Source organism: Tachypleus tridentatus, chromosome 10 (assembly GCF_004210375.1).
Source record: "Tachypleus tridentatus isolate NWPU-2018 chromosome 10, ASM421037v1, whole genome shotgun sequence".
Lineage (NCBI taxonomy): Eukaryota > Metazoa > Arthropoda > Merostomata > Xiphosura > Limulidae > Tachypleus > Tachypleus tridentatus.
In genome coordinates, this window is record NC_134834.1 from 22185625 (window position 1) to 22213536 (window position 27912).

A 27912-nucleotide genomic window follows, 5' to 3' on the forward strand; every position below is an offset into this window, starting at 1 on the left:
CTATATAAATTCCAAGTACAATTTAGCCTAAATTTTAAACCTGAACTAAATAACAAAGAAACAGGAGTAACAATAACTCGTTTTGGTGTAGAACAAAAACACAATTTCAGAATCTGTTGTCATATGGCTCCTAAGTGTCGATGCTTACAAAGTTGACATCTTTGCTGTCGAAATCTGTGTGGAGGATGTTAGTGAGATGTTAAGTCAGTTCTAATAGTGAAGTTGTTTTATTTGCAGATGCCAGAAGAAGAAGCGTTTTGTGTCCTCGTGAGACTCATGGAAGACTACAGGTTACGAGAAATGTACAAACCATATATGGCAGAACTAGGGCTATATATGTATCAGCTGGAGTGCATCGTGCAAGTAAGACGAGAAAAATATGAATTGCTTAGTTTGTAGAGCCAAAACAACATTGTTTTATACGCCTGATAAACTAGGTTATATTATACCTGATGAGGTGTGCGTCTGGTTCTGGTCGGATGAGACAAAAGTGATTGTTTAAAGGACTGTTTGTATCAGGTGAATTATATTACTTTGGAAACAGTAATGTATGTATGATACTTGGCAGGTTAATTTACAATTTTGTCAAGAATGCACGGTCTGTACAGCTACTGCCCAGAATAATTTTGAATTTGAACAGCAAAGAAAAAGTAAACAAGTGTGAAACAATTAAACAGGTGTTTTCTTCACAATAAATGTAAATTTTTAGCTATCCGTTTTTTGCGCTTCAATTACAATCTGGGGATCGCGGTTTCGAATTCCTTTTCCACTAAACATAGTTACTCTTTCAGTCTTGAGGGTATTATAATGTCACGGTCAGTCCTTTTTTTGTTGTTAAAAGAGTAGCCCGAGAGTTGGCGGTGGGTGGTGATGACTAGCTGCCTTCCCTCTGGTCTTACACTAAGCATAAGGATTAGTACGCTTATGCGCTTTTGAAATGCTGTTTGTTTCCTTAACTCGCGCAGAATAATTTAGAAAAACATGTTAACATATCTGAGTAAAGATGTATCATAAAGTATCTGTGAAAGGGTAAAATTAGTAGCTGTTTTAGCAACGAGATTGGACAAATATATACATATAAACTGGAAGTAGTTACCCAGCTGCGATATACACGTGTGTGCGTGTTAGAGTGTAAAGTACAGGTAGAAAGATTGAAAGTAGGCCTAGTATTAAGGATAGGCAACATAGCCTTAGGACATCAAATTCCCGACAGCACAAGTACTTTGTGGGCTACTGTATAAGTAGGGGCACAGCCTTTATCTCTGCCTACGGTGCCAGTTAAGGCATTGTCATCCTTATTTGAAAGTATCTAGTGATTAGGTATATTTTTAGGTAAGATGAACGTATTAGTTGGGGTACACTTGTAACGGTTTGGGTTATTAAAAAAGTAATTTACTTGCAAACACTACTGAGTTAGTACTTTGATAGATCATTTCTGATAAGTGGTCTCAGGCTCAAATACCAGTCGAGGAAATATAAAATGTAGTGAAAACAACAACTAAGAAATTAACACCTCACGATCCTAAAATTAGGCTTAAGGATGAGGTTCGTCTGCAAGGGAGGTAGGAGTGTAGCAGTGATTGCTCAATTTAGCTAAATAGGTGACGCTTTCGTAGTTCGTGAATCTTGTAGAACGGACTTGGAAGAGCGCCTGTCATGCATCACAATGACGTAAGGTGTAACTAAGCGGTGATTGACAACGCTCCACCTTATGGGCGTGACGCATGACATACTTCCTCGTCACGAAGCAATAAAATACCCTCAAGCATTTGTAGGATGGCTGAAAATAATGATGGCAGACATGCACGAGCGCTGGGAATTAAGTAAAGTAGTCAGCCATCTGTCTAAAAACAGTGTTTAGATAAGACAGTCAGGGATAGGGGTCCAGAGAGTGGATGTGACGGTAGTATATTTCTGCAATACTTAAAACACTTGACTGTGGATGCACTGGACTTCACCTAGAACTGAAACGAGTTGGAATCTGATTTGTAAGATCCTGCATTTCTGGGAAGCGCGCAAACATGTCTAACACACGTACAACCTGGGATCCTGTGTTAAGAAAGAACGTTTAGTACCCTGGTCACCCGAGAAGTCGGAGGTTGGCTCTCAGTGAGCATATCAGCTCAGCTGATGATGACGAAGAGAAAGACACCAGTACTAACCTGACTTTATTTGGTACGTTCGAAGAGATAACTGAAGAGGTCGTGGAGAGCGTCAGTGATGGTCCAAGACACCAACGACAATCTCCTCATCGGTATGGCAGATATTGACACTAGTTGCCACATACTAGAGTGGCCATGCAGTCGAACGACTGCTCACTGAAAAGGTTTCACGACCTTTGCTCTCTGAGTCGTCGAGTAGCGCTGTTTAGCAGAATTTAAGGGGTACATCTTGTGACTGTCATTAACCAATCATGCTGCCAGCTAGGTTGGTTAAAAAACTGATAACATAAAAGAGAGATGCACATCCTTGTTTCCTGAGCAAAAATCGCCACCATTATGAGAGTAAAGTGGCTCTTCAACGTTTATTATGAGGTTTCTTCTGTAACAACTCGGATGGTCAGTGGTTGTACTATCAATCACAGTCTACGGTTGGTAAAACAACGACCGTTTTGATCGGAGAAGCAACAGTTTATATAAACAATGTTTGAGGTTAAACACGTACCTCAGAACGGCTGATATGTGTATTAAAATTTTTATCAATAAAGCAGAGAACAACGTTTCGACCTTCTCAGGTCATTTTCAGGCATGTCTTAGGGGCGAGAGTATAAACGGGTACCGGATTGTAGGGGGCGTTGCAGTTAGATGTTCGGTTATTAATTAGTATGGGTATAAAGGTGTTTCTTCATACTGATTTAGTTTTGGTTTTAGTTTCTGTATAAGTAGAGCTTCTTTGATTTTGCGTTTGTTTATATTTGTTTTCCTACTTAATATCTGGGTGTTTTCTATGGTTATGTTATGTTTATTTGATTTGCAGTGTTCGAAAAACCTGCGAAGGTGTTTTTTGTGTTCTTTGAATCTGGTTTCAATTTTTCTGCTTGTTTCTCCAATATAAAAGTCGTGGTAACTGCTGCATTGTATTTCACACAGTATGGACTTTAGTTTTGTACCTGGTTTTGAATAAATTTGATGTTTACTGGAATGTCGTGTTTGTTATAAGTTTGTTTGTTTTTCAAATTTTGGTTATTCTTTCGCTGATGTCAGGAACAGATGGCATGCAGCAGTGTAAGGTTTTGTAGTTTGTTGTATCTTGGAATTTATTGTTGTTTGTTTGTTGTTGGTCGAGGTGTGTGTGTATAATTTTTTCAACAGTTTTTGGAAGACATTTCTTGGTGTTGATGAAGTGTTGTTTTATTTTGTTGATTTCGTCGTTAATTTTATCGGATAACCATAGTGTTGTGGCTGTGTTTATTTAATTTCTTAATGTGTTGAGTTTTTGTTTTGCTTAATGTGCTGAGTTTCATGGAATGCATAGTCCAGTATGGGTGATTTTTCTGTGGATTTCTGTTTTGAATTTTGTATCAGTTATTGTGATCTTGAGGTTGAGGAGTGCTATTTGGTTCGTTTTTTTGCTCTTCGCAGGTGAACTTAATGTTGGGGTGAAAAGAGTAAACGTGGTTAACCGTAGTTCAAATAAAGCCTGCCAGGAAGCGCTTTGGTAACTCGACAAATTCTTTCGTGTCTCACCTCTCACACGTGATAGCACATTATTAGGCCGTAACAGTCAGATGTCAACTTAATACAGAAATAGCCAGAGTGGTTTACTATGGTTATAGCAGAAGTATTTTAGACAATCTGTCAGTAGCTACTAGTGAACGTTAGAGGTGGGCGGTTGGTGGTATTTGTTAATCAATTAACCGATTATACTAAATCAATAAGTTAGTACAATGCCCCTCAAACCATGGTACAAGTAGGAGAGGAGTTGATGGCACGTGCTACCAGCCAGTTTCCTTATCTGTTTCTCAAGTTAGGATGCTGTTGTTTTTGAATTAAGCACAAATATACTCAATGGGCTATCTGTGCTCTGCCCACCACAGGTATCGAAACCCGGATTTTAGCGTTGTAAGTCCGCAGACATACCACTGTGCCACTGGGGGCGCTCTAGTCAGGAGGATAAAAAACAGGTTGATGGTTCAGAATTAGTGACATAACTTAGTAACTTTACCATAACAATAACAAGACGAGCATAGTGACAGGAGCGATATTTTAAAAAATTGATTGTCGAATAATTAAAAACCCTAATAACAATTAATTGATTAGTTAAATCCGGGTCGGTGCTAGGGTGGGGCGTGCACCTACAACTTTCACTGGCCCACGAAAGTTCATTTTGTCTAGCGATTTAGAAAATCAATACATGAAATCTAAAAATTATATATATTTTTAAATCGTTGAGAGGTATTGACTAGGGCAGGACAACCGTATTTGCCACATTACTTTTAATATTTTTTATTAGCGACAAGTGTTTAGTTTTAAGGAAAGAAACTTTCCTCAACTAGGATGTTCGGGGATGCTAATATCCTCTCTTCTCCCCTGCTCGTGAAAATAATGGGTTTAATATGCTGGTCTTGCACTACAGTACTTTCCTGTGTGGTGACCCCCCCTCCCCTACAAAATATCCACAATGGTGAACGAAGTTAACTCTGAACACCAGTCTGACAAACGTCAATCGAAGTAGGTACATTGAATAACTCTTCAACTACAATCTATTTGACGTCCAATACTTCTCTAAAAATCGAAGTATCCATACAGAAGTGGTGAGGGTTTTCAGTGTATATTTCCGCGAACTTATTCTGATTTCAAAAATAAGTATGAAAAACAAATGTCCGGACATTTTTTTGACACAACGTTTAAATTACTTCCAGCAGTTTTTTGTTTGTTTGGAATCTTTATTTTAGACATTTTTTTATGCTTAACAAGACAATAATAAGTACTAGTGTTGTAGCATTATTCGTGGTACCCACACAGTGACAACTTCAATAAATAGACCATCATGTTGAATCAAAACAAAGCAGAAAATTATTGATTGACACCCTATGTATTCATCACATTATCGATGGTTCTAGTAAAAGAAAAAAAAAGACCACCTTTAAAATGTTCAGTTACGAGTACTCCACGTGTACACTTTAACCTTATAGATAAGGTAGGTACGTGGATCGGTAGGCGCGTGTATTTTAAACAAATTTTCCTTTTTTTTTAAACCGGAAGACACAGACCATTACACTAATTTTAAGACATTTCAAACTAATATTTTGCACCTGAATTGATTTAGGGTTGCAATAGCAAAAGGGTTTTGAGTATTTATGCAGTTGAAAATATTCTAATTTTTCTTTGAAAATATAACTTACCTAATAGTAGCGTGTTTTTTTTGGGGATAGCTATCTCGGTTTGGAGTATATATAGTGTAGATTTTAAATACAAAGTCCAATTTGAAAGGTTTGGGATTGTTAGCTCAGACAACAATAACAGTGCGAAAAATTTGCAGGGTATAACTACTTTTGTAAGGCACTGGAGTTGTACTTGATTCAGCAAGTCAGTTTCTGTTGTATTATATGAATGGCTTAAAAATGCAATTCAGCCTGTACGACAGAAATCTGCCGTAAGTCATGATTTTTCGGTATAATCGGATATTTAGTAATTTAAAAGTTTGGTCCTGTGTTCAGTAGTAAGGTCTTTATTCAAACAGAAAGCCGATTGTCGGCTTTTTTATTTTTAAGTCGATTTTTGTGAGAAATGGGATGAGATTTTATCATTCGAATTAATCTCCAGCGCTCTTGTTTGTGTTGCAGTCGAACAATGCTGAAAGTTAAAATAAGTGGAAATATGAAATTATTTCTGAAGAATTAAATTAAACTTGGGGCAACCCGATGTCTTATTTATTATTGGGGCAAACCGATGTCTTATTTATTATTGGGGCAACCCGATGTCTCATTTATTATTGGGACAACCAGATGTCTCATTTGTTATTGGGGCAATCCGATGTCTCATTTCTTATTGGGGCAACGTGATGTCTTATTTATTATTGGGTCAACCCGATGGCTTATTTGTTATTCGAAATGCCCCCGCTAGTACAGCGGTATGTCTCCGGATTTACAACGCTAAAATCAGGGGTTCGATTCCCCTCGGTGGGCTGAGCAGATAGCCCGATGTGGCTTTGCTATAAGAAAAAACAAACAAACAAACGTTATTCGAAATTATTTGGATCAGCAGGTTGGAATAGTTTTCTAGATATGTTCTTAACATAAATAGCAACAAGCCCAGTTCTACATGAAAATATAGGCTGTGATGCCGAAGGTAAGATTTGATACCTTCGAGAGAGACAGGGCTGGATTACAGGCCTACGAGGCCTGGATATGATGGCTTCCAGTACGTCTGTTCACATTAGTTCATATTACGAAAAAACAAATAAAGTGACCATTCATGCTTTAGATCTATCCAGCCATCTTTGAGTTAACACTATTTCGATAAGTAGCAATAATTATTATCGATAGCCCACCTGATAAGTTTTTAACAGAAGACAAATAAGATGATTCAGTTTCAAGTTTTCATTAGAGTCAAGCTGGAATACACAATTTTTTGAAGGGCACATGCATACATAAAGACAATAATATATTTCTAATTATAAAATGTATATTTGTGATTTAACGTTGAAAATATAGGTTTTCATGACATAGTTGTTTTTAATTCTCATTAAATGCTTTAAAGCTTTTTAAGATCGTGCTTTTTTGATTTTAGGTGTAAGATTCTGATAAATCTGCGAAGTAACATAATTCTTATGTATTAGGACAATATGACGTGTCTATAAAGATAATTTCGAAGGCATAAGCCGTGTTTCTAAATGAAATAAAGCTGTTGGCACGGTACACGTAAACATGACCGCCACAACCTTAAGCTCAATATGTACCATATATTTAGGCTTAGAAAATAGCCTAACTTTGTAAACATGTACTGTTTATTTACAAGTACATTCGTCAGTCAATGTTCATGTAAAGAAAACAGCGAATGTGTCTTAACTCATACGGTAACTTATAGTAAAGTCAGTGTGAGGTCTAGAAACTTGCTAAATAATTATATAATTCAGTTTTGATGACAATTGTCAAAGCCACTAGATTTGAAATAAGCCAACTGTAAATATTGTGACAACTTTAAAAAATCCATTTGGAAGTTGTGTAAAACGTATTTGAAATATTTATAAAGCATTTTATAATAAACTTAAGTATCCAGGTTTCTATAAAATGCATAAAAATATATATAATTTATCAGAGTATCATTTCCCGTAATTTAATTGTTTGCATATCCCATGTGTCTGTATATAAAAAAATTAGTCCTAAAACAAGGTTATAGCTAGCGGAGGGTCATTTTCTCAAGAGAAGAGCATTCTTAGCAGAACTGGACTTCATACGAATTAAAAGAACAAGTAATCTAATTCATCAACAGTTTATAAATACTGATTCAATAAATATGTATTGATTTTCAAGTCTGTTGAAGGCATAATACATATAAACCATACAAACTAAATGCTTTCTTCAAATGTTGGTCATTATTTTTTAATATTTACATATCAATGAATACGGGACCTATACGTAACTAAATTTTTTGTTACATGTATTGGTTCAGCCGTTACTAGGCGCCCAAATTTTGGCCAGGTTTTTATCGTTTCTTCTAGTATTTATACTTAATTTTATATATACTAAAAGGCCTAGCTACACCTGACAAAGTTTTTATTGTATCTGGTTAGCAAATTCCATGTCTTAAAACAGCAGAGTCCAGCAAGTTTCATTTTAAGATCTACACACTGTTTACACATGCTTTCATTTTATATCATACCTAAGGAAATAACAATCTAAGAATGTAAATAGATTCCTTTATGCTGAAATAGATAAAATAAACAACTGTAGATTTACGTTTACAACTTTATGTATATATTTCAAAATCTTTAAGGATATGGTTTTTTCTAAAAAACCTTCACGTCAAATTATTTTTAATGAAAAAAAAATACATGCTGATACAAGTCAGTTGTAATTTGAATAACATTTGTTGTACTGGTAGTGTGTCTCAAGCCAGTTAGTCTATTATACAGTATTCTGAAATTCTATCAGGTATGCTTTGATGTTGCCAGCTTAGCAAATCATTACTAATCAGTTCCAAACTACACGTGCCTTTAAACATATGTCGTGATATCAAAACTTCTGTCATTTTCCCGTTTTTTCAAACTTGCGGTTTACACAGCAGTGTGTCACGCTATAAACCGTGTAATCACAACCAACCTTCTAGTATGTAGCTCTCGCGAAATTTACCGTATGACTACAGTAGTAAGAGTTAGAGACACGACTGCCTTAGCTATAGCACTCTAGACTTATGATGCATGACCACCGTTACTACAGTGGGATTAAACAAAAAGAGATACGGTAGCCGTAGCTAGACACTTTCAATTTCGAAACAATGAACAAATATAATCATACACAACTTAAATCTACACACAAGTGCATATAACTTTAGGAAATCCATATTTTGTGGATGAAAATAATTTTCATAGAATAATTGTTTATACTAGATGTATATTTCATTTCACAAAATAACATACAGGAGGCCAACAATCATAATAATTCATGTTCTACAGTTTGGTTCGAAATTTGGTAGTTAGTAGTAGTAAACAACCAGATAGTAACGGAGGGGTGAATGATCAAGTTTATGAATAAAGGATTCTTATATCACCAAAGTCTGCAAGTTGTAAGGTTCGTGTTTGGGCTGGTTATACGTGAGCACACGTAGTCCATTCAAGCATAGCTCGGTTCCACACTGAGCACCAATGTGGTAATTTATTTTATTTGATATAGTTTCTTATTTCTGTTTGGACCGGAGACATCTTTCACACCAGACAAATGCCCTACCAACTAAGCTAAATGACTAGACCTCTAGTACTTACTGACGTAAGGCATTTTTTTAAATAACTCTTACTACATCATACTATTTAAAATTGTTTGAATCATTTATACTGTGCATTCCAACTAGGGAGTGAAAATACCAATTATCGTGTCATTTCTTTATTGAATGGCATCTTGCATCCCATGAAGACAAAGTAAATAAATATTAAACTGAAAATTTTTTGTTTAAACATCTAAATGTTGAAACACTTGATTGAAAATTCCTTGAAAATATTTTCTGTCAAATTAACATAACATAATGTGTTGGGACAACATGGGACCTATTGGCCCATCTTGGCTGTCCCACCCTCTAAACTAAATCAACTTAAAAATAAAAACTTAAAAAGACAGCCCTTATCACCAGTATACTATCAAGTGTTTCCTTCAACATGCTTGAATTTACTGCCCCTACAATATCTGAAGGCAACCCATTCTAAAGGCCAACCACCCTCTTAGAAAAATAAAACTGTCATGGCTGAATATGATTCCAACCTGCCAAAATTTATACTTGTGTCCACTAGTCCATCTGTTCTCACTATTAAATATGATAAAAATGATGCATCAATACTAACAATTTTCTTTACAATCTTAAACACCTCAATTGGATTCTCCCAACTCTTTTTTTTTTTTTCAAATGAAAACAATTTGAGAGATTCCAGCCTCTCCTCATTTGACAACTCCTCCATTTCAGGCACCATTCTAGTAATCCTTCTTTGAACCCTTTCCAACAATCTGATCTCTTTCTTAATGTAAGGAACCCAAGATTAAACACAATACTCCCAATGTGGCCTAACCATTGACCTATGCAATGAAATTATAGCCTCATTAGACTTGTATTCAGTATTTCTATAATTACAACATAAAATATTATTTGTCCCACTGCTACTTCTAGCAACAGCACACTGTTGGATGGCTTTAGAGACTGGTTGATTATTACACCAATATTTCTTTCTTTTGTAACATTGTTGTGGTTATTCTCATCAAAAGTATACTGATAATTCAAACTATGACAATCCATGTGTGTTATTTTTCATTTAATATTTATTTGCTCAACTCAGTAAGTGATCTAAATCCTTTTGTAATGTAGCAGCAATTTCTTAACAGCTAGCAACACTTCAGACCTTAATATCATCTACCAGTTTGAGTAATTTATCCTTCATCTATGTCATTGATGTAAATCAAAAACAGTGAAGGTCCCAATACTGTGTCCTGAAGTACCCCACTTATGACATTAGAAAATTATTGTGTTTTTGTAGTAGGAATTACATTGAAATAATTATATAGTAGGAAATTTTTATTTTAAAGTAAGAGAGTTTTGAACATTGTGTGTTGGTAAATGTTTTCTTCAGTTTTTAAATTGTTTATCTCACAGAGAATTTGACTTTTTATAGCTGTTTGTTTTTTCTACAGGAGCTCTTCCCAGAAGTTCACATTCATCTTCAATCTCAAAATTTCCAGACCACGATGTTTGCATCATCTTGGTTCTTGACTCTCTTCACATCTTCATTACCTCTTCAACTGGTCTGTCGGGTGATGGACCTTCTTTTGTTTGAGGTAAGGTTCAGCTAAGGATTTCTTGTCACTTAACGAGTCCATATTTCTGTTCTCCCAGGAACTGAGGGCTTATTTCTGATTGTGGTGCTGTTAATTGCATAAGGACAGTAAATTAAATACACAGTTATTGTGGTTACTTGTAAATGAATTGTTTCAGTTTAAAAGAAACTTTTCATTGCAACCTAAACTCGTTGACTATGTTATTTTACTCTTAGTATTCAATCTGTTAATCAAGATACATAAAAGTAGTTTCTTTGATACAGGAGTATGTGCCGTTAGGCCTCTTCTAGATTGTACTTTTTTCTTTACATTAGATTTAGCAGTATTATAAGATATTTTACTTTGGTTTTACAAACAAATTGGTGAATAATATTTAGATGTTTATTTCATATTCTTTCTTGTATTTTTATTGTGTTTTCTACTTAACAGGGAATTGAGATCATTTTCAGAATAGCTGTAACCATTCTTCAGTTTTGTAAAGAAGACATCTTGCAGTTAGACATGGAAGGAATGTTGAAGGTAAAGTGCGCATTAATTATTTAACAAAATTTACAGATGTTGTTATGAAGTAAATACTGTTAAAATATTTGTGATGGATAACATTTTGAATATCACTAAGACATTTTAATAGAAACTTCCAGCTTAGCAATGTCTTCATAAAATGTCATTGAAGTAAGGATGATTTTTATTTAATTTATAATTTTTTAAACTGTAGTGAACAGAATAATTTTTACCTTGTTAATCTGCAGAAATGTAGATGTGTGTAGTTGTTTTTTTAGTGTATAAATATGGTTGCATAAAAGAAATTTTGAGATAAGAAAATACTGTTTTGTTATAATATAATGATACATTTTAATTTTGTAAAACTTGGAGCTATCTAACTGTTTAGAATATTTGGTTACTGTAGGTATTTTCTTATCTTCATTATGTTTTGTATGTAATTCTAAAGTTGCTATAGTAACCATACAGTGGTTTTAAATGAATATTGTACAATGAAATACAGGTTTAATAGTTTGTTTGTTTGTTTTTTATGCTACTGCAGTATTTCCAGAAAGAAATGCCTGCTAAATGTGAAACAGATCCTGATTACTTAATTAACAAAGCCTTGCAAGTAAAGTACAACTTCAAAAATATGAAGAAGTAAGTAACTTTTAAAATTGTGCAGAAATTATTATAAAAAGTTCATATTTCAACATAATAAAACACTAGTATCAATTTGGTTTACTTGCTGACTAAATATATTTTGTTACAAGTTACAGCTTTTACTGTAAGTAAAATTTGTTTTTAGAACAGGCATGACATTTTGATCACTGGTGCAGTCGTTCATTTATTCATTGAGTAGGATTGCACCAGTAATTAAAACGTCGTATTTGTTCTAAAAACAAATCTTACTTACTGATTGTAATGTCATACTTGTTCTAAAAATAAATCTTACTTACTGATTGTAATGTTATACTTGTTCTAAAAATAAATCTTACTTACTGATTGTAATGTCATACTTGTTCTAAAAACAAATCTTACTTAACTGTCTGTATAATAAAATACAATAAATCGCTGTTAAAGTATTTGTTTTTGTAGGTTTGAATAAAAATCTACACAACAGACTCTCTGTGCTGTATCCATCATGGGTACCAAACCTGAGTCACCTGGAACCACTGCTAAAAGAACAAAAAAATAATAATATAATGCATTAGATTTTTAAAAGTTAAGGCTAAATATTTTTTATTCCAGATTAGAAAAAGAGTATTCAACATTAAAAACAAGGGAACAAGAGGAACTGACAGAAATGCGGGTAAGCTATCATTTTGTAAAGTCGAACTCGAAGATGAACTTTATTTCAAATAAAAAATCTAAAGAGCCTCGCTGTCACAAATCCTACAAAAAAAAAGGTTTTTACACATCTGAAGTTATTTGTTTATTTGTACTGAAGAAAAATACTAATATGAAACATTTCTGTCATAAATAAATTAAACTCTTTATTTTTGAGAGATATTTTTATCGTCTCATTACTCTGTTTTAAATGATAAAAAATAAGGAATATAAATTAACATTTTGATGAAACATAAAATGTGACAATACATCTTTTACAGAAGTTACGAATGGAAAACAGGATTCTTAAACAAAGAATCGAAAATCTAGAGCAGGTAATAAGTTTCATCAATTTTTTTGTTTTCAGAAAATTTGATTTTCTTGAAAGATTATTTGCCCTCAAACCTATTGTTCTGCAGTATTGATTTCTTTCAAGGTACTTTTATCATTATGCCAGTTACAATACTTTTTGAAGAAAAAATTGTGCATTTCACAAAAACTTTATTTATATACAATCGCAGTATTGGCAGTAAAAGTATAATTGATTACTTCTGTAACTGAAAAAAAAAATATTGATTCTTTCATTTGCTAAATTATACGAGAAAGTAGTGTTTAATTCTCCCTGGTTGGCTGAAGTGGAAGTATGTCACACCAAAACAAAGATTAGATCAGACTTTTCAGAACATATTTAACAGAACTTATGAAGAACGGCCATATGTATATCAGATGTGATAAGTTTTTGCAGATTCGTGTATTTCGAAGTTTTATAGGCTAACTATGGTTGTTTCTGAGAAATATGCAGATAAAAAATGTTAACGTGAATAATAGTTGCTTACTAAAACACTAGATTTGAAGCCAGGAAAGCTGAAGATGCCTGATAGCTTTTTGTCTCGACCTTGACAAATTTTCAGTTTTAGGTTATCGTATTTGATGTATGTTTAATAAAAAGACAAAAAAAACATACCCTCACCAAAAAAAAGTAGACAGCTAAAATACAGATTTATAATAAAATAAGAAAGTTTTTATTTTATGTACATGTGTTTCACCTTTTTACAATATTTCTTGCAACAAGTTTTCTACGTTCTGCAGTCTTTTTTAACAGTTTTTTTTTTTTTTCAAACGAATGTAGACTGATTTTAACAAAGTTAACAGCTAATACGACTTCATTGATGAACATTTCCTATATTCTACACACGTTTTATTTACGGAAATGTCTTTCAACGACCAAATTTATTTTTAATGAATAATGTATTTGTTTTGTAATATTTTATTCAGGAAAATGCTGCACTTGCAGGTAGGTTAATAGAGGGACAAATTAGTCGAGCCCAGGAAGCAGAAGATAATTTTGTTATAAAGAGAGAGCTCGTTGTTATGCGAGACAGAGAAAACGCTATACGAGAAGAACTGAAACTAGCTTATGAACAAATACAAGAAATGCACAAGGTAAAAGAACATACGTAACTTTATATTAGCTGATATCACATTCAATATCCATTTATTGTTTCTGCTTAAGAAAGAACAAACGGAAAATTTTGTAAAGCTTTCTAAATATTAGACTTGTTTTCAAAAAAGATTGCTTTGAGTTGGAAGAATATTTGTCTTACTCATAAAAGTTCTTAATTCGAACCAATGACAACATTAATAATTTATTCATCAATACATTTAATTATCTGTTAAATAAAGTACTTTATTTCACTGAACAGTAGTTAAATTTACTGCATAGCAATCGCTGAATAAACTTATTACACTGGTCAGTTCGGCTGGTATGGTGTATTAAAGCTTTCGTTACGATAAAGTAGAGAACAACGTTTCTCGGCCCTCTGTTTCAGCTAAAAAGTAGATTTTTTTCACTAATAGTAAAGGTAGTTTCTTTTGTCATCACATCTCTCGCTGGGACAGCGATAAGTCCTCGGATTTACAACGCTAAGATCAGGGTTTCGATTCCCTCGGTGGAAGCGGCAACTAGCCGATGTGATTTTGTCATCACCACTTCTTTGTAATGTATTTAATTTATTATATTTTAAAACATTGCCAGACACAATTTGGGACATTGAAATTCCTGAATTACATTCGTTTAATGTGAAAGTATTGTATATTATTGTAATATTAAAATATTTTGGAGCAGATGGGGTGAGAATTACAATTTCTCTGTTTCCATGACATTATTTGCAGCTTGGGTCTCAGCCTCCCTCACTTGACATGTATGCAGAAGATATTATTCAGGTACTACAGGAAGAACTGATTGCTGTAAAGCTGAGAGAGGCAGAAAAAGAAGATGTTATGATACATTTACGACAGAGGATTCATGAACTCGAAGAGGTATAACTTGCAAACATGATCTAAGACTACTTTTATATGGTTTTAAAGGTATAACATTCAAACGTGATCTAAGATTACTTGTATATGGTTTTAAAGGTATGACATGCAAACGCGATCTAAGACTACTTGTGTATGGTTTTAAAGGTATGACATGCAAACATGATCTAAGACTACTTGCATATGGTTTTAAAGGTATAGCATTCAAACGTGATCTAAGACTACTTGTATATGGTGTTAAAGGTATAATATGCAAACGTGATCTAAGACTACTTGTGTATTGTTTTAAAGGTATGACATGCAAACATGATCTAAGACTACTTGTGTATGGTTTTAAAGGTATGACATGCAAACATGATCTAAGACTACTTGTATACGGTCTTAAAGGTATAACGTAAATGTGATCTAAGACTACTTGTGTATGGTTTTAAAGGTATGATATACAAACATGATCTAAGACTACTTGTATATGGTTTTAAAAATATGACATGCAAACACGATCTAAGACAAGTTGTATATGATTTTCAGGGTATAACATGCAAACATGATCTACGACTACTCATATATGGTATTTATTGTATAACATGCAAATACGATGTAACACTACTTTTATACGGTTTTAAAATTCACTTTTGTAAATGGAAAATAAAAATCGATGGTTGTTTTTATTTTTAGCTTTAGTACAGTTAGCTGTAAAATAATAACAAATAATGAGTTATATTTAAGAAGCAGGTTCAAAAGCAATTGTCTAAATACTAGATTTATATTGCAAACGTAAATAAGTGTTAAAAAGTAAAAAAAATGTTATTTGTTTGTAAACTAGGAGTTTATCACAGCACAGTTAGCTCATTGTGCAACTTTGCACAAAACAAACAACTCTGAAATAGGGTAAGTTTTGGAATTTAAAGTGAAATAATAGAATATACTTTTAAATAGTCAAATTTAAATGTATGCAAACATTTTGTGTTATTTGAAAGGTCACATTCCTTTTGACTAAAAGAAAAATAGAAAATATAATTCATTTTTGTACTCAGATTTTAAACAGAACTATTTTGTATTTATTGAACTATTTAGTTACAAAAATACATAATATATTACTTTAATATAATTAGAATAGTGAGAGGATTGTTTGCATATTCATTTATGCTAATAATAGGCCAATAAGCAGTTACGAGAAGTCACACCTGATAATTCCATGGCTAGCCTTCAAGAAGAACTGATTGCCAGTAAACTTCGAGAAGCAGAAATTAACCTGTCTATGAAAGAGCTACGACAAAAAATAACAGATCTACAGTTAATGTGGAAGGTAGGTAGGCACATATTAAAACATACATAGTTTATTTAACAATATAGTTATGTTTAAAGAATACTGTTGAACTAGACATTAATGTAAAAGTAGGGTTGTTGTATATGGTAATGTTTATCAAATCGTTTACCAAAAGTTGTGAAAGATATTAGGTGAGATTAGTAATAATAAATACAAGCTTAAAATAATATGCTTTTATATGAAGGTGCTACAACTTCAATTGGTTTTATTATTACATTGTAAATATTTGAAATATTTTAATAAAATTATGTGATTTTCATACAGAAGTGCATCATTTGAAAATGTGATTTAAAATTTATTGATATTTAAGGTTTTAAATCCGTTTTGCTGCAGCTAGATGTATATTTCCCATTGCACTGGGAAGTATACACTCCAGCTACAGTGAATGACTTAATTGTTGTGGTTTCTGTGAATCTTATTTCATCTCCCCTTGGTTCTAACAATGGAATTTTTGAATCTGAGTTGTTCATTTTCCTTTTTCAGAAACATTTAGCTGAGACAGAGACAGACTGTCCATCGCCATCCAAGAAACAAGAAAAAAACATGCTTGCTCAGTTACAGAAGGATCTGATGACAGCAAAATTATGCGAAGCAGATGCTACAGCAGAACTGAAGGAACTGAGGCAGAAGGTCATGGAACTAGAAACTCAGGTAAGAAAGAATAAATATCAATCCATGCATAAGTAAGGAACTGAGGCAGAGAGTCATGGAACTGGAAATACAGGTAAGAAAGAATAAAAATCAGTCCATGCATAAGTAAGGAACTGAGGCAGAGAGTCATGGAACTAGAAACTCAGGTAAGAAAGAATAAAAATCAGTCCATGCATAAGTAAGGAACTGAGGCAGAGAGTCATGGAATTAGAAACTCAGGTAAGAAAGAATAAATATCAATCCATGCATAAGTAAGGAACTGAGGCAGAGAGTCATGGAACTGGAAATACAGGTAAGAAAGAATAAATATCAATCTATGTATAAGTAAGGAACTGAGGCAGAGAGTCATGGAACTAGAAACTCAGGTAAGAAAGAATAAAAATCAGTCCATGCATAAGTAAGGAACTGAGGCAGAGAGTCATGAAACTGGAAACTCAAGTAAGAGAGAATCAAATCCACACCATGCATAGTTATTTGAAATAAAAATTAGTTTTTGATGCAGAGAAATATAAACACTTAATTTTGCATTACTGGGGTGAGGACATGTCCAACACCTTGGGGGATGTTGCTGTAAGGTATATTTTCAATATTTTAATTTAGATTTTTGCTAGAAGAAACTGATAATGAAGATCAAGTTATAACCTAGAAAATTTGTGGAATTTAGATAAATTAGGTTACATTATAAATGTGAGTAATCAGTGTGTGAAGTATTCACCTTATAAATGTGAGTAATCAGTGTGTGAAGTATTCACCTTATAAATGTGAGTAAACAGCGTGTGAAGTATTCACTTATAAATGTGAGTAATCAGCGTGTGAAGTATTCACCTTATAAATGTGAGTAATCAGTGTGTGAAGTATTCACTTATAAATGTGAGTAATCAGTGTGTGAAGTATTCACCTTATAAATGTGAATAATCAGCGTGTGAAGTATTCACTTATAAATGTGAGTAATCAGCGTGTGAAGTATTCACCTTATAAATGTGAGTAATCAGTGTGTGAAGTATTCACTTATAAATGTGTGTAATCAGTGTGTGAAGTATTCACCTTATAAATGTGTGTAATCAGTGTGTGAAGTATTCACCTTATAAATGTGAGTAATCAGTGGTGAAGTATTCACTTATAAATGTGAGTAATCAGTGTGTGAAGTATTCACCTTATAAATATGAGTAATTAATTTGTGAGGTATTCACCTTATAAATCTGAGTAATCAGCGTGTGAAGTATTCACTTATAAATGTGAGTAATCAGTGTGTGAAGTATTCACCTTATAAATATGAGTAATTAATTTGTGAGGTATTCACCTTATAAATCTGAGTAATTAATGTGTGAAGTATTCACTTATAAATGTGAGTAATCAGCGTGTGAAGTATTCACCTTATAAATGTGAGTAATCAGTGTGTGAAGTATTCACCTTATAAATGTGAGTAATCAGCGTGTGAAGTATTCACTTATAAATGTGAGTAATCAGTGTGTGAAGTATTCACCTTATAAATGTGAGTAATCAGTGTGTGAAGTATTCACCTTATAAATGTGAGTAATCAGCGTGTGAAGTATTCACCTTATAAATGTGAGTAATTAATGTGTGAAGTATTCACCTTATAAATGTGAGTAATCAGTGTGTGAAGTATTCACCTTATAAATGTGAGTAATCAGTGTGTGAAGTATTCACCTTATAAATGTGAGTAATCAGTGTGTGAAGTATTCACCTTATAAATGTGAGTAATCAGTGTGTGAAGTATTCACCTTATAAATACGAGTAATTAATTTGTGAGGTATTCACCTTATAAATATGAGTAATTAATTTGTGAGGTATTCACCTTATAAATCTGAGTAATTAATGTGTGAAGTATTCACTTATAAATGTGAGTAATCAGTGTGTGAAGTATTCACCTTATAAATGTGAGTAATTAATGTGTGAAGTATTCACCTTATAAATGTGAGTAATCAGCGTGTGAAGTATTCACCTTATAAATGTGAGTAATCAGTGTGTGAAGTATTCACCTTATAAATGTGAGTAATCAGCGTGTGAAGTATTCACTTATAAATGTGAGTAATCAGTGTGTGAAGTATTCACCTTATAAATGTGAGTAATCAGCGTGTGAAGTATTCACCTTATAAATGTGAGTAATCAGCGTGTGAAGTATTCACCTTATAAATGTGAGTAATTAATGTGTGAAGTATTCACCTTATAAATGTGAGTAATCAGTGTGTGAAGTATTCACCTTATAAATGTGAGTAATCAGCGTGTGAAGTATTCACCTTATAAATGTGAGTAATCAGTGTGTGAAGTATTCACCTTATAAATGTGAGTAATCAGTGTGTGAAGTATTCACCTTATAAATGTGAGTAATCAGTGTGTGAAGTATTCACCTTATAAATGTGAGTAATCAGTGTGTGAAGTATTCACCTTATAAATGTGAGTAATCAGTGTGTGAAGTATTCACTTATAAATGTGAGTAATCAGCATGTGAAGTATTCACCTTATAAATGTGAGTAATTAATGTGTGAAGTATTCACCTTATAAATGTGAGTAATCAGCATGTGAAGTATTTACCTTATAAATGTGAGTAATCAGTGTGTGAAGTATTCACCTTATAAATGTGAGTAATCAGCATGTGAAGTATTCACCTTATAAATGTGAGTAATCAGTGTGTGAAGTATTCACCTTATAAATGTGAGTAATCAGTGTGTGAAGTATTCACCTTATAAATGTGAGTAATCAGTGTGTGAAGTATTCACAGATAAATTCTTGAGTAAATAATTGAATTCAGTGTGAGAAAAGTTCATTCGATACTATAAGGGAGAGTTATTATGTTTATTCAGCTGATCAGTCAGTTAACAAGGAAACTTAAGTTTTATGTTTTGTGCATAGGTACAGTTTGTCTCAGAATTTTAGTTCAAATGCTGTTAGCAAACATAGACACACAACTTGTGTCAAAGTTACTACAGTCTGTAGAAATTGTTTAGAAGGAATAAACTAATTCATCGTTAGTGTATGGACTAGGCTTGGCATTATTTTTACCAAATAAACCAAAAGAACATGGACAATGGTAGAATATGTTACAACAATAACATCTGATGTTGTATTGTTCCTGTTTAAAATTTCAATCACTTCTCCAGGTGACTCAGTGGCAAATGTAAGGGCTTATAACACTCAAAATTGGGCTTTGAATCTTGTGGTATATACATCACAGATAGCCCAGGAACAAAAGTTTTATTATCTATGTAAAAGTTTGAAAGTTAACTGAATTCATTATAACATAATTGATGAATTCGTCTTGTTTATCGTTACTTTGTTTTCTTTAAAGTACAGTTTAAGAAGTCCATTATACGTTTATTTGAAAGTCAAGTCTGTTTTGTATATAGAAAGACAGAATTTGTACAAGATATAAATTTCTTCATTAACGCTTTTAAAGATTTGAAAAAATACAGTGATCTTAATTTTATAATCAAAGAACCAGGTGAGTCTGAACCAGCTGCGACGTCAAGCAGAAGAAATGAAGAAGCTGCAGGAAAAGTTCGACTCTGCTTTAGGTGAAACGAATAAACTACAGAACCATCTGAAAGAAGAACAGCGAAAAAATATTGATTTGCTTTCCCAGGTTTGTGTAAGAAGTTAAATTAATCTGGAGTAGCATGTATTAACCACAAAACCAAAAAAAAATTCATTTTCTTTTAACATTGCTATACCTAGAGTTTCACAAGTGTAGTCTCCATCACCAATGCTTTCGAGTATCTGTTTCATTGCATTCCTTTGTTTTTTTTGGACTTCATTCTTGTTATTAAATATATTTAGCTGTAGCATATTAACTCATAGAATGGCTCTTCTGAGTTTGTTTCATGTAGAAACTTTTAGCTCACAGCCCCACCTTTTGAACAGTTTGAGATCTCATTAGTGATGTCGAGAAAACCCACTTGTAGAGAAGAATATATATGTAAAAATGGCCATTTTTACATATATATTCTTTTCTGAGATCTCATTACAGCCACAACTATTGAAGATTCTTTCTTGTTTGTAACTGTTATAACTTTTTTTCAGTAACTGGTATATTTGTAGGAATAACAAGATTATGAGGGTTGATAACATTTGACTCTGTGGGTTGAATACCTTGTAGGTCCTTATTATTATTAAATTAATGTTCTCTTAAGTGAGCAAATCCATTTATTTACTCTTTTATTATCAATATTGTTTAATACAATGTAATCAGTACCTCAACATTTCACTTATGTAACACAAACATAAGGTGCAGAGTACTGTGGTCTTTCCTGGCCCATGAATATTCCTCAAAGTGGATAGTTCATACCTGCTAAACGGAAGTTTGAATGATACTGAGTTCCAGAGTGAAATACTGTAGATTACTAGCTACAATATTATTCCCAAGTATAATGTTTCTGATAAAATCATTAAACCTTTTGTATCTTAATGCATTACATGTATAATTTGAATGTGGAGAAGTAATTTTACATAGTTATAATGTCTATATTTCAATGCTGTATAAAAAACACAACTAATAAACACTAACTGGTTCATATTCAGTCCCTAAAAGCTTTTATCTTGGAAGATTCTGAAGTAAAATAAATTAGTTTTACAAAAAAACATAATTTGTTTTTAATAGAATAATATAAAATGAATAAAGTATATTCTTGTGTTTTAAAATTGTGCACCTAAATCCACGAGTGAGGATCTCCTAACATACTCATTTCTACATACCTTCTGTAAATTAAACCAGAAATTTGAATTCTATAATTCATAATTACTCCAAAATACTTTAATTTTTGTTGTTGTTAATTTCAAAGTATTTTGAGAATAATAATAGTACAAAATTCTGTTCCTAATCAACTAATTTATTATTATGACTGGTGTTTTTGTCTTTTGAGATATTGAAGATTGTTTGTATATCTCATTTTCAAACAGGACTGGTTTAGTCATTTTCTTGACTTTTGAGCTGTATTTCTTTTTATAACCTGTGTGACTGCACTAACATCTTCATTGTTTTTAAATCATAACTGCTAAAGTTACCAGATATAAATCCATTAGGTGTAAAAACAGATTTCTCAAAGTCTTAAATACGTCTGTTTGAGCGTACCATGAAAAGCAGATTTTCTTTGGAAAGCAGTGATTCAGTCTTAAATTCCTTAGATGAAGGAAGATCAAGTGATGTGTAAAATTCGAGATGTCGAACAGTGTCAAATCATCGCCGAAATGAGACAGAAAATTTCATCTTTAGAAATCAGAGTAAGAAAATAGAAAACAATCATTGATGCATAATATTAGTTTAGTAGGTTTCATATAATTTAATAGCTATATCTGTGCTTATTTCACGTATGTAAGCTCTTTGAAGATATCAACTTTATTTGTAAATTTTGTAACTAATTTCTCATGAAAGAAGCATAATTATACATTTACAAACAGTGTAAAATGAGCTCATCCCACATTTTCTAAACACAAGTTTAGAACTGATTATTTGAAATAAAATGGTTTTACATCTTAAGAATCTTTTACGTATGTTTTGTCAATACTGTTTTTAAAGACAGTATGTTATTGTATTTAGTGAATGTTTGAACAAAATTATCACTGACTAATTTATGGAAATGATGCAACATTATGTGAAATAAATTAGTAACTATACTGAAAAACATTTTTCGGTTTTTGTGTGTAGGATAACTTTTTTAGGCCAAGCAAAATTTTTTACTTTGATTTGAATATAGTACTATAAAGAATTGGTAATTACTGAAGTACTATGGACCGACCCAGTACTGGAGAAGGAAAGTTTACTATAAAAATAAACTGTGGCAGGCTTTGAGTGAAATGTTCATGTTTGTTATGTGTTTTACTCAAAATAAGTCTGGGACATAATGACATCAGTTTAATTCAAACTTGAAAAAGTCCTTTGCAAGGTGATGTTCATGTAAAAAAATAAAAGAATACTTTCTCCCATCATACATTTTGCATGATCCATTTGTAAAACTTCTAGAACCTCCAAAATGTATGTCTACAGCCTTTTTTTTAGTATCTCTGTATACTTTATCTTAAATGCGGTCGCCTCTCGCAGACTGCTGCTAGACCAGCAGTGTAAAGTAATATAAATAACTGATAATTCTAACATCAAATACCATTTTAAATGGATTTCTGTAAGAGGTTGTGACATGCACTTGGGCCTCCTCCCTACTTGTGCACCCAGGGATAACAAACTTTGGAGTTTGCTTAGCTTTAATTACAAAAATAAAAACTGACTATCCTTAAGAATCATAAAACCTTTTCGTTAACCATTTCAGAACCAGGAAATAGTGACTGCTGGACAGTTATCATCAGGGGAAGAAGACGATATCATTAAAGATCTTCGTGATCGTCTAAATGACCTACAGGCCGAGGTTAGTTTAGACAAATATGAGTTTTAAGTTAAATATAATGGATTAGTTATTAATAGAAAAGATATTTTGGTATTACAATAGTCAACTTGAATTAAAAGTGTAGAACAACAGCTGGACATCTGATAAGATGAGTTTGTTGAACAAATCTGTAAAATAATTATTCTTACTTATTTTAAACATGTTTTTTCTGTCCTTTGTAGTATCAGATACATTTCTTTTATAGTGTATGTTTCATATCTATGAAAGTTCTAATATTGGAGCATACTAAACTAGGTTTATCATGTGCAATGTACAGTCTTGAGAGGTTGCTTTTTCTTACTTAGCTGTTACAGGAATATGTCACTGGATTATTCACTATGATATGTTTCTTTCAAAAATGTTTAATCTTTAGAAAATAAAGCATATTCTGTTTGAAACCTACATATTAGGTTGGACGATTGGAAACTCAGAACAGAAAACTAACGTCCACTGTGGCCCTTCAGAATCTTAGACAGAACAGCAAGATGGCAGGAGGAACTATAAGACGTATTAATAGCCTCTTAGAAATGGCTATTAGTAGAAGTAATGGCACCGAGAACAGTGAACCAGATTTTCCAACAAGTAAAGATTTATTTGAAAATGGCAAAACTTAATGAAATGTTTTTTCAATAAATACATAAAATGTAAATTTGTTTAACATCGACTTGTTTGTTTACAACATTTTTAATACAAATCATTATATGATTATATTGTACTATCAGTGTGATGCAGTTTTGGACAACCTAGAGGCCTTCAGGTTTTTCTGTTATAATAACAGTTAGTTCCTATGTTACATGTATTTAAAACTAAAGGTAGTTATAAGTAACGTGATGCTCTGAAATTTCTAGTTTGATGTATATGTAAATATATTAGAAAGTGGAGTCGAACATAAACCTTTAATACCTGGTTATTTATGGTTGAGAGGTTAGATGTGATATTACGAAGTTCAGCAAGCAGTGTAATATTTTGAATTATTAAATAGGGACTTTCTAAGAAGTACTGCAGAGTTAACCCTTTATCACAATCAATAGGGTCCTTGCTTTAGATCCAAGACGAAAAACATGTATGTTGTTGGAAATATAAATTATTCAAGTAGGTTTCAATTATTTTGATTGCTGGACGTATTTATAAAACTTGAGTTATTCTGTACATAATTTGAATTGTATTTTTCTGATTCTATGAACCCTTTCTTTGTGTGAAGATCTCACAACAACAAATCTTATTATTTTTTGTCTTTTTTAATAACTTTACGTGATAACAGAAGAGTTATCTAAATTCAATCAGTTTTAAAATATTGGGTCAAACTTTATGGTTTAGAAATTTTTTTTTGTATATCTGGGTGTGTTCTAGAATACTTCAATTTTTTTTATTTTCAAAACTGTTTATAGTGACTAAAAATTGAATATTTAATAACAAATCTTTTTTTCTTTATTACTAATATATTGATTCAAACATTGATATATTTAAGACAAGTGTTGGAGTGGGAAATGTTTCGACCATTGTTGTTATCCAAAAAGAGTAAGAAAAGAAAGATGAAACAGTTATAATCCTTGATTTGTGTTATATATGGAAATAGTTTTATAGTTAGTGTAAAATAATCAAGGATTTTGGAACCTGAATAATATTTTATTTTTTTATACCACTATGTAAATAATAGAAATGTTTTCATACCATTTGATTAACAATGTGTGATAATCTCTCGAGTTAGGGTATAACTCTCTTCATAGTGTTAAAATATTGAGAAAAAAAAATGGTTTATTTATTTTAAGAACATAACAGTAAATTGAGTAATCCTTCTGAAAAACAAAAAATGTTGTGACCTCAGTTTCTTTTAAATTTTCGACATGATTACAAAATGTTGTCCAGATATGACTTTTAGCACACAAGTTTTTGTAATTACAGCTTTTAAAACATTACTGAGAATAAAAATGTAATGAAGGCTCAAATCTTATTTATGACAAGCAACCCGCAGAAATAGAAAAAAAATTAACAATTGGTTAACTCAATAGTTTTGATTTAAAAATGACTAAAAAATAATTACACTTTATTTTCTTATCTGTTTTGTTGAAATTTGTGAGATGAGTAACAAAAATAAATGTAGTACATTTTGAATATATAATCCTTGAAAGAGTGTGGTTGTAAATAAGATAATGGTAATGTACATATAATGGAAAAATATCCATAAAAATTTAAGTTAATCAGCATATGTGAATAAGTTATTATATTCAACATTAATCCATTTTCAATTCTAGTTGAGATGGTCTACAATTTACAATTTTTATACTTGGTACAAAAGAAAAGAAAATCGTTCTTAATATCATGGAAATGTGAATCCTGTTTTATCACGTTAAACATTTTTAGATCCTAGTTGTTAAGTTGCAACCCAAAATTGTCCCCCCCACCTTTTTTGTGTTCACCAAACCAAGAGTAAATTGGCACAGGATAAATATATCCATAAAACATATGCTTCACTTAAAGACAAGTATAATTTAATACTGCTCTACTAAGAATGATAAAAAGTGCTATACACAGTTTATTCAGTTTGTGTAATTGATTATTTAACAAGTCGCAAGATAAAAAACTATTGTACCTTCCGATAATACCCCAAAAAGTCTGTTGAGAAAAATGCGATGTTTAAAATTTTCATTAGTGCAGGACTTCACAGAAATATGCATTTATTTTTTATAATCATGTGTCAGTGTGTTAACTTTGTTTCTTGTTTAGCCTTATTAAGCAGTTTTTATATTTCAGTAAGATTTGAAAACCTTCATTCAAGTATATATTACATATAACTTAATCTTTATAAAGTAGTTTCATACTTTTACCTGGTTAAGTTAAACCTCCAAATGAAATAATTTTAGTATATTTAGCAATGAATTATGTACAAATCCAACACAAGCTATCTTGTCATAAACAGAAATTAGTTCATACAATTTGTCGCATAGTTCATCTCTCTCACTTGTTAGCTTAAAAGATTAATATTTCACAAATGGTAGATTTGTAGCTTTAGATATTAACCAAACAACTACAGCTGGAACACGTATATGGCCTCTAAAGATTTTTTTCTTTTATTGCATCAACTCATCAGTCACTGCTTTGTGATAGATCCATGAAATAACCTGAATTTTCTCAAACTTTGTTAGTACTTCTTACAACAGCCAGATGTCGTCATACAAACCTCTCCAACATCATGAAAGAAAATGATGCACACTAGATGGATATAATTGACTTACTATATGGCAACATAGTTGGACGTCAATGGAAAACATTACTACAAACATTTACGATGCAACACCTTGTGCTGAAATTTTAAAAACAAGAATCCATTAGAGGCCACATATGCTCCAGCTACAGTGAATGGGTGCAAAAATAACACTGTATATAACAATGTCATATTGTTTAAATAAACTGTGTACTGTATTTCTTTCATGCATATGATGTACTGATTACATTTTACTACTTCAATTGATTACTGTACTTTCTGTGGAATACAAAAGCATCGAGTAGAGAACTAATTTATGCTAAGCAGTGCATTTCATTACATATGACTACACACCTGCCAAGTTTCAACCTATTTCCATCAAAAGAATAAACCCTGAAAGTTACTCTGCTACCTTTAAACAGAATATTTCTGTATTGTTGTTCTAAAATATTAAGTTATGGTACATAAAAAAACTAATTTCATTTCTGATTTTGTAACAATGATCTGTTGTTGTGAAAAAAGGAAACTATTTTATATATAGGCACATAAACCACAGAATCTCTCAATAAAATGTCTTTATTAGACTTATTATGTATTTTTTGTAACATATAAAAATACACTTAAAAAATTGTTTGTGTAAAAAAAAAAGTCCATTTGAAAATCAGAGAAAACAGCATTACATTTCAGTACATACAGATGTACCTAAAAAAAACAACCTTTGATTCAATTTATCATATGGCAATATAATAATTACAAGATATAAGCAACCGAATCATAAGCTTGCAACACTTCACAACTTGTTTTAAGTGTATGCTATTCTATCAAATTAGGTATTTCACAAATGTGCCTATGGAAGAATGAGAGAATACATTTATTTTTAAAATAAAATATCGATGTTAAACTGCCTGCTTAATATTACACAAGAAAATGGGATAAGTTGCCTTTATTATATTCATGGATCAAATTATTTTGACTTTCAAATAAATAGTAAACTACAGGAGAGGCAACAATTAATAAGTAAACATTTAAAACAAACAAAAAATATTAATTACAATTAATTCACTTACTAAAGTGATCCAGGTTTACAATGACATTGCTGAACTTTATATTGTAGTTTTAACCCTTTGAGTGCATAATTAAATTTTGGGTGGTTTCTCAAAATGTGTCAATTATCCACTAAAATATTATATTTAGAATTTTAAGTTTTCAGTCATTTTCAAGATCAAAATCCTCTAAGTTGCACTTTAGTTTGGTAATGTACTCACAAACAGTACTAAGACAAGAAATTTAAGGACATGTATTTTGATGTCACATCAAATGGCTATAAATTTGAAGTCAGATAAATCTGATTATAGCATCCCAAGGGTTAAATAATGAGAAATTCTACTTCACAACAAGAGATTGGAAAAATAAAGGACAACAATTAAACTTACTATTAATGATAATAATAAATAATTGTGCTTAGTTTAAGGATTGTTGAACATACATGATGGCCCAAAAGTAGGTACACAGTCACATTTGGATTTTTTCTTAATCGAGGACAAAGTGTACAGTAAGAAATTGTGGAATGTTGATTAATCTAAAGGATACAGATATAGATGCACTTTACAGAACTTGATGGATAGACAAGTTACAGGATTGTATGGACAGCAACAGGTTCCAATTTGAATTAAGATTCCCATAACTCCATGTCATCTGTAAGCTGCCATTTCATAAATTATCAACTTTATACTTATTTGTAGGC

The 27912-nt window shown here is 32.0% G+C and overlaps 1 protein-coding gene across 5 annotated transcripts in view; it reads left to right on the forward strand.

The window, feature by feature from the left end:
• LOC143228868 (ecotropic viral integration site 5 ortholog-like) overlaps nucleotides 1–26386 on the forward strand; it is a 70009-nt gene extending 43623 nt beyond the window's left edge. For 4 of the 5 annotated variants that reach the window (XM_076460276.1, XM_076460272.1, XM_076460278.1 and 1 more), the window contains 14 exons: nucleotides 238–363; nucleotides 10331–10474; nucleotides 10904–10993; nucleotides 11517–11614; nucleotides 12206–12266; nucleotides 12565–12618; nucleotides 13559–13726; nucleotides 14456–14602; nucleotides 15756–15905; nucleotides 16410–16577; nucleotides 20032–20178; nucleotides 21717–21812; nucleotides 22853–22948; nucleotides 23377–26386. In XM_076460276.1, the coding sequence (XP_076316391.1) occupies nucleotides 238–363; nucleotides 10331–10474; nucleotides 10904–10993; nucleotides 11517–11614; nucleotides 12206–12266; nucleotides 12565–12618; nucleotides 13559–13726; nucleotides 14456–14602; nucleotides 15756–15905; nucleotides 16410–16577; nucleotides 20032–20178; nucleotides 21717–21812; nucleotides 22853–22948; nucleotides 23377–23580 (1749 nt within the window). In that variant the 3' untranslated portion in view covers nucleotides 23581–26386. The remainder of the gene's footprint in view (nucleotides 1–237; nucleotides 364–10330; nucleotides 10475–10903; nucleotides 10994–11516; nucleotides 11615–12205; nucleotides 12267–12564; nucleotides 12619–13558; nucleotides 13727–14455; nucleotides 14603–15755; nucleotides 15906–16409; nucleotides 16578–20031; nucleotides 20179–21716; nucleotides 21813–22852; nucleotides 22949–23376) is intronic. The other variant, XM_076460275.1, reaches the window with a different exon arrangement.
• Nucleotides 26387–27912: the final 1526 nt, after the last annotated feature.